This window comes from Lemur catta, chromosome 6 (assembly GCF_020740605.2).
Source record: "Lemur catta isolate mLemCat1 chromosome 6, mLemCat1.pri, whole genome shotgun sequence".
Lineage (NCBI taxonomy): Eukaryota > Metazoa > Chordata > Mammalia > Primates > Lemuridae > Lemur > Lemur catta.
In genome coordinates this window covers 91598690-91609830 of record NC_059133.1, presented here as the reverse complement: position 1 = coordinate 91609830, position 11141 = coordinate 91598690, and the positions used below count along the sequence as shown (strand labels likewise).

At 40.1% G+C, this 11141-nt stretch overlaps 1 protein-coding gene across 1 annotated transcript; it reads left to right on the top strand.

The window, feature by feature from the left end:
- Window positions 1-410: 410 nt before the first annotated feature.
- Window positions 411-5929, top strand: GDF3 (growth differentiation factor 3). The gene is made up of 2 exons (XM_045554388.1): window positions 411-737; window positions 5041-5929. Exons 1-2 carry the CDS (start codon window positions 470-472, stop codon window positions 5868-5870), a joined length of 1098 nt encoding a protein of 365 aa, XP_045410344.1. The 5' UTR covers window positions 411-469; the 3' UTR covers window positions 5871-5929.
- The last annotated feature ends 5212 nt before the right edge of the window (window positions 5930-11141 follow it).

Here is an 11141-nt window from a genome sequence, read left to right as displayed (position 1 = left end):
TTTTCTCTCCCTGGTTTGGTTTTCCACATCCTTGCAGATATAATCTGTTAGAAATTTACCTGTGTATTTGTCTAATCAATCTAATGAAGTATAAGACTATGAATTACTTGATACTGTGTTTCTAGCACCTATTTCAGCACCTTGCACAAAATAGATGCTTACTGTTTGTTAAATAAATAAATGCACGTCTCCTCTTCACCCTGTCTACTGTTGACAACCTCAGATTGTTGTAGAGTTTATGTCTGTGCCTTGTTAATCTGTTTTGTGAACCTTTTTTCTGGAAAAATAGAGCAAGAGAAGAGAAAAAAATTCTGTCTTTTCATATCCAATTGCCTTTGAGGAGCTAGGAAGAGAGCAATTCACACTTGATTATCTCACATCAGGTACATTAGCAACACTGAGTGGCCGGCAGTCTGGCCTCAGCGCTCTCCCCAGCCTGACGAGCCAGGTGTGTGCCAACGCAGAGGCCATGCTTCCTTCCCTGCCAGTTTTGGCTCTGGGCTACCTGTTAACTCTGGCCTTGAGCCAGCCATTCCAATTTCAAGACTATGTCTTTCTCCAATTTCTGGGCTTAGACAAGGTGCCTTCGCCCCAGAAGTTCCAACCTTTGCCTTATATCTTGAGGAAAATTTTCCAGGATCAAGAGGCAGCAGCAACCGCTGGGGTCCCCCAAGACTTATGCTACGTAAAGCAGCTGGGCGTCCCTGGGAATGTACTTCGACTTCTCCCAGACCAAGGTAAGGAAATTTTGAGTGTTTTCCAGAGAAAAACCTGGAAGTGAGTGGTGTGAAGAATGGAAAGGAGAAGGAGAAATAATAATTACTGATGGCTTGTGGAAGCCCTTGTGCTGGCATTTTGCATATTTTATCTCATTTAAGCCCAATCCTGAGAGGAAGCCAGTTACTCTTATCAAGTCTTTAACAATAAGGAAATCAAGGCTCAGACAGTAGGTAACCTGTAATCTATTCAAGATCATACAGCTGGTGTGTGAACAAAGTCAGGATTCCTAAGTTTTTTTCTGAATCAACTGCATTGTGCTTCAGCTCAGGTTAAAGTGGTGAGGTGGCCTCAGTACTCGGTCTCCCACTCTTCAGCCCACAACATACACATCCTGATACATTTCGTACGGCGAGCAGGGGACGATTTTGAGCTCAGTTTTCCCTGGAGTCCTGCTTACCTTCTCCACACCTCTCCATTACCTTTGTTGGGTGGAAAAGGTTGTTCTTGATTTGTAACTACAGAGCAATAATACACGCCACTGTCGTGTCCTCCACATAAGGATCCATCCCATAGTTTCCGAAACCGACCACCCCCTAGGTTCGTCAGGTCTTCCTTTAATAGATTCTCCTGCCCGGTTCCGCCCTTGCCTCTTCCACCCAATTCTTATGTAAAGTTTCAGATGGGTTCTGAGGATCTGCATGTCTATACAGCCTCTTAGGTGTTTCAGATGCAGAACTGAGAGCCGCATTAGTTAGTTTTACAGCTACTAGAGAGAAAATTTGAATATTTGTCCAAAAAGCTTTTATCGGATATCTACAGTGAGCCTGGAACTGTGTATAGCCTTGAGAATATGAAGAACACTGAGAGAAAGGCTGCCTTTTTAAAGAGTTTGTACAAGGGGAGATAGAAAATAGACAACTTCCATGTGTTGTGCTAAGTATTATGATAGAGGCTCAGGGCTTTAAACGTGGAGCATCGGGGAAAATTCCATGAGGGAAAGAGGTAGGAGGAGTGTGAAGGGCTAGTTGAAGGATTTTCTGTGGAGAGTGGAGAACAGCGCAGAATACAGTTTGGAGAATGTTCCTGCTCCCTTTTTGGAAGGAACTTTGATTTTGAGATGATCGTAATTCTATCAAATGATATTGAAAAAGGACATAATCTCACTATCACTCTTCCCCAGTCCTGCGAGAGAAAACTACCACTAATAGCTGGTGCATATTCTTACAGATTTTTCTTTTTTGCATATATAGATTATTAACTTGGAATATTTTTGTTTAAATGGGGTCATACTATACATTCTTCCAGTATCATGAATATCTCTTACACGTCAGAAGAAAAATGGTCTCCTTGTCTTTATTTTAATGGTTGCATGATATTCCAGTGTACAGACATACTATAATTTATGTAATTGGTGCCTCATTCATTGGCATGGATGTATTGTTAATATAAATAGTGCTGCTTTACATACACTTTGGTGTGTGGGTACATGCTTTTTCTATTATTTCCTTGGGATAACTTCTTTGAAGGAGATTGTTGAATGAAAGAGTAGACCCATTTAAACTTTTATTTTATTTTATTTATTTATTTTTTGAGACAGAGTCTCACTCTGTTGCCTGGGCTAGAGTGCCGTGGCGTCAGCCTTGCTCACAGCAACCTCAAACTCCTGGGCTCAAGCAATCCTCCTGCCTCAGCCTCCCGAGTAGCTGGGACTACAGGCATGCGCCACCATGCCTGGCTAATTTTTCTATATATATTTTTAGCTGTCCATATAATTTCCTTCTATTTTTAGTAGAGATGGGGTCTCGCTCTTGCTCAGGCTGCTCTGGCCTGGGCCTCCCGGAGTGCTAGGATTACACAGGCATGAGCCACCGCGCCCGGGCCCTTTTTTTTTTTTTTTTTTGAGACAGAGTCTCACTTTGTTGCCCAGGCTAGAGTGCTATGGTATCAGCCTAGCTCACAGCAACCTCAAACTCCTGGGCTCAAGCAATCCTGGTGCCTCAGCCTCCTGAGTAGCTGGAACTACAGGCATGTGCCACCTCGCCTGGCTAATTTTTTCTATTTTTAGTTGTGTGGCTAATTATTTTTTTTCTATTTTTAGTAGACATGGGGTCTCCCTGTTGCTGAGGCTGGTCTTGAACTCCTGGCCTCCCAAAGTGCTAGGATACAGGTGTGTGTCACTGTTGCTCAGCCCTGATCATTTTTCTATTGAGGATTCTTCTTTTCCTTAGTGCTTTGCAAGGCTTCCTAATCATTTGTAAGAGCTCTTTATAACTAGAGGTTTTATCTCTTCTTGTATAAGTATTCTTAGTTGTTCTTTGTGTTTTTAATTTTGTTACATGGTCTTTTGTCTTTTGAATGTAGAACTTTTTTGTTTTCACACTGTCAAATCTGTGCATCTTTTCCTTTCTGATATTTGGGTTTTCTTTTCATGCCTAAGAATGCGACTTAGTGATATGGGTAAATGTATTAGAATTAGAAGCTGTGAACAGGAGAGATCGACTGTTTCAGAGAGATTGAGGATAAAGACTGAAAACATCCCTGCCTTTGACAGTTAGCCAACCTTTGAGAATGCAGTTTCAGTGGAGTAGTAAGAGTTAGAAAATAACAGAAGAGTGTGTGGTAAGAAGTAGAGACAGCAAATGTAAACCAATCTTTTTAAAAGATGGGCAATGAAAAGAAAGGGACAGATGACACAGTGGGCTTGAAGAAGAAACTGGGTAATTTTAAATGTGTCTTAACTTTGTTGTGTTTTAAGAGGCTTGAGAATGAAGAGGCATGATAGTAGGGTGCCTGGAATGTTCATTTCTGGGTTGTAATTTCTCCACAAACTGAATGACCTCAGAAAAATACCTACGTAGGGTGGAGTCCCTCTGCCAAACAAAATAGTGGGATTAGGCCAAAGAAGTTATTTGTGGAAAGGGAGAAATTGAATATGCAAAAAATTAAAAAAGTAAAGGTATACTCTCTTGGGTCTTGTCCTTGTGGAATAGGTGAGGTTTGAAAATTCAGGCAGGAAAGTTAGCTTTGAAAACAGGGGATACATCTACTTCCAAAGAAGGACATTATATAGGGAGAAATTGAAGAATCACAGTGTTCCTCAATATCAGTGAGGTGGGAGACGAAATATTCAGAGATACAATAATGGAAATTTTTGACATTGACAACTGTGGTCCTCAGGGAAGGAATTGCCTAAGGATGAGACATCAGGGGTTTCTGGAGGTTCAGTCTTGGCTGGATGGCTGGCATTTGTGTTAAGTCAATCTGAGTGATTGCACTTTGGCCAGCAACACCTGACAGTCTAGACTGTTCTTAAACATTTTTTGTGCCCTGGGTCTCTTTGGCAGTCCATTGAAGCTGATGGATCCCTTCTCAAACTAATGGTTTACATGCCTGAAATAAAATATTTAGGATTTCAAAGGAAACCAATTAAATATTGAAATATATTTTTAAAATATTTTAAAAACCAAATGTATATATAATAATATATATGATGCTTTATTAATGCAATAAATAACAAGTCCTGGAGGGGACTATAACTATCATAATTTCAATGTAGCAATAGCATAACCTAGTGTATGAACATACCTATGATTTTTATTTATAACAATGTCATAGGCCATGATAATATTACTGGGATTTGTTAACCTATATTCGTAATTGAAGGAAATACTAAATTTCATTTAGAGTTTAGAGGAAATAAAGATGTAAATATTTTTCCCATTCAAGTTCATGGGCCCTCTAAATTCTATTCGGATCCCCTTGGGGACCTGTAGATGTGCAGATAAGAATCTCTGTCCTTACAGCTGGACATGGTAGCTCACACCTGTAATCCTAGCACTCTGGGAGGCTGAGGTGGGAGGATTGCTTGAGGTCAGGAGCCTGAGACCGGCCTGAGCAAGAGCAAAATCCTGTCTCTACTAAAAATAGAAAGAAATTATATGGACAGCTAAAAATATATATAGAAAAAATTAGCCAGGCATGGTGGCGCATGCCTGTACTCCCAGCTACTCGGGAGGCTGAGGCAGGAGGATTGCTTGAGCCCAGGAGTTTGAGGTTGCTGTGAGCTAGACTGATGCCATGGCACTCTAGCCCAGGCAACAGAGTGAGACTCTGTCTCAAAAAAAAAAAAAAGAAAGAAAAGAATCTCTGTCCTTGAATGAGGAAAGGGAGAAACAAATCCTCCCAAATGGTAGGCCTCGAGTATAACTGATAATTCTCTACCTGTGTGTTATATATGTGCCATTTGAGATTTATATCATATCGTGGAATGTGAAGTCAGATATATTATGGTGGCTCTCACATGTCTCTGTTCCTGTCTAGGCTTCTTTCTTTACCCGAAGAAACTTTCCCAAGCTTCCTCTTGTCTACAAAAGCTCCTCTACTTTAACCTGTCTGCCATCAAAGAAAAGGAACAGTTAACAATGGCCCATTTGGGCCTGGACCTGGGGCCGCGTTCTTACTATAACCTGGGACCAGAACTGGAATTGGCCCTGTTCCTGGTTCAGGAGCCTCACGTGTGGGGCCAGTCCAGCCCCAGGCCAGGTAAAATATTTGTGTTGCAGTCAGTACCATCGCCACAAGGTGCCCTTTACTTCAACCTGCTGGACGTAGCTAAGGATTGGAATGACAACCCCCAGAAGAACTTGGGTTTATTCCTGGAGATACTGGTCAAAGAAGACAGAGACTCTGGGATGGATTTTCAGCTTGAGGACACCTGTGTCAGAGTGAGAAGTTCCCTTCATGCTTCCCTGCTGGTGGTGACCTTCAACCCTGAGCAGTGCCCGCCTTCCTCCCGAAAAAGAAGGGCAGCCATTCCTGCCCTCAGGGCTTCTTGCAAGAACCTCTGCCAACGTCACCAGCTATACATTAACTTTCAGGACCTGGGCTGGCACAAGTGGATCATTGCCCCCAAGGGATTCATGGCAAATTACTGTCATGGAGATTGTCCTTTCTCACTGACCACCTCTCTCAACTGCTCCAGTTACGCTTTCATGCAAGCACTGATGCATGCAGTTGACCCAAAGATCCCCCAGGCCGTCTGTATCCCCACCAGGCTATCCCCCATTTCCATGCTCTACCGCGACAATGATGACAATGTCATTCTACGACATCATGAAGACATGGTAGTTGATGAATGTGGCTGTGGGTAGGATGTCAGAAATAGGAATAGGAGTATCCCTAGGGCAAATCTTCTAATAAAACTACCTATGTGAAATGAAAATATACCTATGTTTATAACTTGACTTCCTGGAAAATCTATCATGATTATGCCTATAATTATACACACACACACACACACATACACGTGCTGGAGCCCTAATGATCTTGGCTAATTTCTGCTCTAACATATTCATTATGTATATGATAGTATAGTAGACTCTAGACAGAAGGAAACTGGCATTTATGGATGGTCTCGTGTGGGCAGGCATTATTCTCTGTTACTTTACAAACATTATTTCACTGTTCTTTGAGGTGGGCATTGTCATTTATACTTTAAAGATGAAGAAGCTGAGGTTTAGAGAAGCTAAATAACAAATTTTCTTATGGTCACCAGTTTTCCCTGGCAGATCTCATATACTAACAGTGACTTAAAAAATTATTTTAAGAAAATATAAATATAAATAATATAGAAAACTCTAAAACCGAGAGAAACCTGATATCTACTTTTTCTTCTGGTCTTTTATTGATGTTATATGTGATTCCTATAACTCAGATCACATGTACATATAATTTTTATATCTTTCTTTTCTCACTGAACATTACATCATAGGACTTTTTGCCTATTGCCAACATCTACAGCTAATATAATGGCTGCACTATATGTGATTGTTTAGGTATCTCATAATTAAGAGAAGATTTATCATTAGACATTATGAAGTTTGCAGTTTTCATGATAGTATTGTAACTCTTTGTTTATTTGTCATTGTTCATATTTTGTCCCCATCCCCTTAGAAAATTTTCAGACATAGAATTACAGAATCAAAGGCATAAGCTTGGCTCCGCCTGTAATCCTAGCACTCTGAGAGGCCAAGGAGGGAGGATCACTTGAGGTCAGGAGTTCAAGGCATAAGCTCACTCCTGTATAATTAAAATATATTGATATTAAAACAAATATGGGTGTATTTTGGGGTAAAATGAAAATTCACATAGATTTCAAATATGAAACTCTAGACATGGTAAAATACTCTGGGTTATCTCAGGAAGTATGAGTTTGCTTACTACTCCCTTTGGGAGAACTAAAGTGGAAAAGTTAATGAATCATTGATTTATTTAGTCCCTTCTTTAATGTCAGTTGTCACCACGTTAAATCAACCTCTCCACTCTCACCTGGATTGTTTCTACAATTTGTAACCTGATCTTCTGTTTTTATAATTTTTTAAAAATATAGATTGTAACTTAGCTATATTGTAAATATATGCAAAGACTCCTGGATAGCTTCCCAGTCTCTTTTCCTATCCTCCCAATGAAACTACCATCCTGAATTTGGTGTGTATCTTTTGTATTCATCTTTCTTTCTTTCCTTTCTCTCTCTCTCTTCTTTCTTTCTTTCTTTCTTTCTTTCTTTCTTTCTTTCTTTCTTTCTTTCTTTCTTTCTTTCTTTCCCTCCTTCCCTCCTTCCCTCCTTCTTTCTTTCTTTCTTTCTTTCTTTCTTTCTTTCTTTCTTTCTTTCTTTCCTTTCTTCCTTCCTTCCTTCCTTCCTTCCTTCCTTCCTTCCTTCCTTCCTTCCTTCCTTTCTTTCTTTCTTCCTTTCTTTCTTCCTTTCTTCCTTTCTTCCTTTCTTCCTTTCTTTCTTTCTTCCTTTCTTCCTTCCTTCCTTCCTTCCTTCCTTTCTTTCTTCCTTCCTTCCTTCCTTCCTTCCTTCCTTCCTTTCTTTCTTCCTTTCTTCCTTTCTTCCTTTCCTTCCTTCCCTTCCTTCCTTCCTTCCTTCCTTCCTTCCTTCCTTCCTTCCTTTCTTCCTTTCTTCCTTTCTTCCTTTCCTTCCCTTCCTTCCTTCCCTTCCTTCCTTCCTTCCTTCCTTCCTTCCTTCCTTCCTTCCTTCCTTTCTTTCTTTCTTTCTTTCCTCTTTTTTTTTTGAGACAGAGTCTCAATCTGTTGCCCGGGCTAGAGTGGCGTCAGCCTAGTTCACAGCAACCTCAAACTCCTAGGCTAAAGCAATCCTCCTGCCTCAGCTTCCTGAGTAGCTGGGACTACAGGTGCGTGCCAAATTGCCCAGCCCTTTCCCATTCATTTCTTTAAAATTTTACTATGTATATTTGTAACTATAAATAGTGCAAAGCATTGTTTCACAAATATGTAAACTTCATACAAATAATATTGGAATATGTTTTTCTACCACTTTTTCCTGAATTTATTATTTTTGAGATTCATATAGGTTGATAAGTGTGGTTATAATTAATTTTTTTCCCAGTTGAATAGTAATCCACTACATGCATGTTCCACAATTTATTTATTGACTATGCAATTATTGGACACCAAGGACATTCAAACAGATTGCTACAGTCATTTCTGTAGAATGGACACAGAATCTCTTTGCATGAGATCTATTTGTCCAGCTAGGGCTTCAGGGTAGGACAGCAGTGAATGTGGGCAATTTTTTTTTTTGTAGAGACAGGGGCTCACTCTGTTGCCCAGGCTGGAGTGCAGTGACTATCCACAGGCAAAATCATCGCACACTACAGCCTCCAGCTCTTGGGCTCAAGGGATCATCCCACCTCAGCCTGCTAGTAGCTGGGACTACAGCTCACCTCGTCTGGATGGGCAATTTTTAAGGAGAATGGAGAAAAGCCTATGGAGTTTGCGGCTACTCTAAATGTATGTCCTTGAACACAAACAAAACTGATCTTTAAAAAGCACTCACCTTGTCAAATGCATCATTTGAATGAGAAACACCATTCTGACAGACATCAGTGGGAGATTGACTTTGGACTAATCATTTAGAACAAGTTAGTGGAACTATTACTAACTGGGATTATGTTGGACAGTAATAACCTATATCAATATGTTTACAAGGCACTTTTGGATGTTGAAGAAAAACTTAAAAAGTTAATGTAATGAAAGAAAGATGAGTAGTTGTTTTGGTAAAGGTGGCAGAGCTTCGGTGGGGCTACTGTGGTACCAGCACTGCCCTCTGTTTTGTGGGCCCAGGATTTTTTTTTTAATTTGTAGAGATGGGCTGGGCGAGATAGCTCACGCCTGTAATCCTAGCACTCTGGGAGGCCAAGGCAGGAGTATTGCTTGAGCTCAGGAGTTTAAGATCACCATGAGCAAGAGCCAGAGACCCCTGTCTCTACTAAAAATAGAAAAAATTAGCTGGGTGTGGTGGCATGCACCTGTTGTGCAAACCACTCAAGAGGCTGAGGCACGAGGATCGCTTGAGCCCAGGAGTTTGAGGTTGCTGTGAGCTAGGCTGACGCCATGGCACTCTAGCCTGGGCAACAGAGTGAGACTCTGCCTCAAAAAAAAAAAAAAACAAAAAACAAAAAAGAAGTACAGATGGAAATCAAGTTCTCATTTGAATGTGTATTGGGAAATTAGAGGAAGGGAATTAGGCTAAGTGATCTGAAGGGCAAGATTTATTAACCTCCAGGACCAGACACTAGAGAAATTTTTCTAGTTATTTCAGACCTTATCTCAATGATTAATATTCTAATCAGCCTACTATATGCTCCACTGGATTCTAGCTTCCTTATTTACATTACCTGCCAAGGCTGCTTCCTTGAGTCAGCAAGCCGCTTATATTGACTGGCCTGATCCCAAATCACATCAGCCAAACATTACAAATCATCTTATAGTGCAGGTTATTTCTGAAGCAAATTCTCTCCACAGTTTCACTTTTATTTCATCCAACTGATGAAATTTATAATTTCAACATATAATTATTGTCTATTACATGCCAATTACTGTCCTAGGTCCTGGAAAATAAGGATAAATGGTCACTTTCATTGTAGAGCTTAAAATCTAGCACATTTGACTATAAATTACTTGAATATATGCAAGTTAAAAAATAGCATATGCCTCAATATATGCATATTTAATTATTTGTAAATTATATGCATTATTTTATTAATATTAATATATTGTGCATATTTGAAAATGCTTCACATTAAAGTTTTATTTTTAGATTCATATTTTCTTCTCTTGCCTCAATGTTTCAGGCAAGAAGTTCTAAAGTTTTCCTTCTCCCACTGGGATGTTTCAAGGGGCACATCCCTCAGGCTGTGTGCATCTTGCTTTGGAGACTTCTGCTTCGTCAGGAACTTGACTTTGCTCCTGTTTACTATATTGACTTAAATGATCCTGATCTTCTGACTCCAGCCCGATCTTGATTTGCCTTCCTTCCATGGCCTTCCTTACCTTAAACCTTGAATTCTTTGGGCTAATTTCTAAAATTGCAAGTGTATGCCAAAAAGCCTACTGATCAGGGTTGCATGAGTAAATTTATGTTGACTGACTTTTACTGCTAGATTTCCGTAGTCTAATAAACATATTTCAATTTCTGTGTCCATGTGTTTAATACCCTCATATCATTTAAAAAATTATTAAAAGGATAGTGGCTATTTCCTTCTTCTAGTAGTTCTGTGGTTGGCTGATTTGTTCTGCTTCTGAATTAATCAGATTATCTCCTGAAGCTATTATCATGCCCAAGGCTAGAAAACATGCATAACCGCCTTCATGGCTTTGGGACCCACAATATCCTATTTTTTTTCTTTATGTCTGTCAGACTAGTCTACAAATAGAGCTTATAGGTCAGTGCTCCCCAACCTATCGTGAGTTGTATAATTATTTCATTATATATTACAATGTAATAATAATAGAAATAAAGTGAAAAATAAATGTAATGAGCTTAATCATCCCAAAACTTTCCCTCTCTACCTGGTCTGTGGAAAAATTGTCTTCTATGAAAACGGTCTCTGGTGCCAAAAAGGTTGGGGACCACTGCTGTAGGTCAAGTTATGTGCTGTGATTGGGGCAGGAGAGGGCAGGGTAGCACTTTTTATTCTAAAATATAAATAAATGCTACAGGTGTTATGGCGCAGCTATTTCAATTTTTTTTTTATTTTTTAAAAGACAGGTCTTGATCTGTCACTCGGGCTGGAGTACAGTGGCCCAAATCATAGCTCATTGTAATCTCAAAATCCTGGGCTCCAGCAATCCTCCCCACCTCAGCCTCCTGAGTAGCTAGGACTACAGGTGTGTGCCACCATGCCCAGCTAACTTTTAAAAAAATTTTTTGTGAAGACATGGTCTTGCTGTGTTGCCCAGGCTGGTCTCGAACTCCTGGCCTTAAGTGATCCTCCCACCTTGGTCTCCCAAAATGCTGGGATTACAGGCGTGAGCCACTGTACCAAGTTCTTATTTTTTTTTTTTTTAAGAGACAGGGTCTTGCTCTGTCACCCAGGCTGGAGTGTAGTGGCATGATC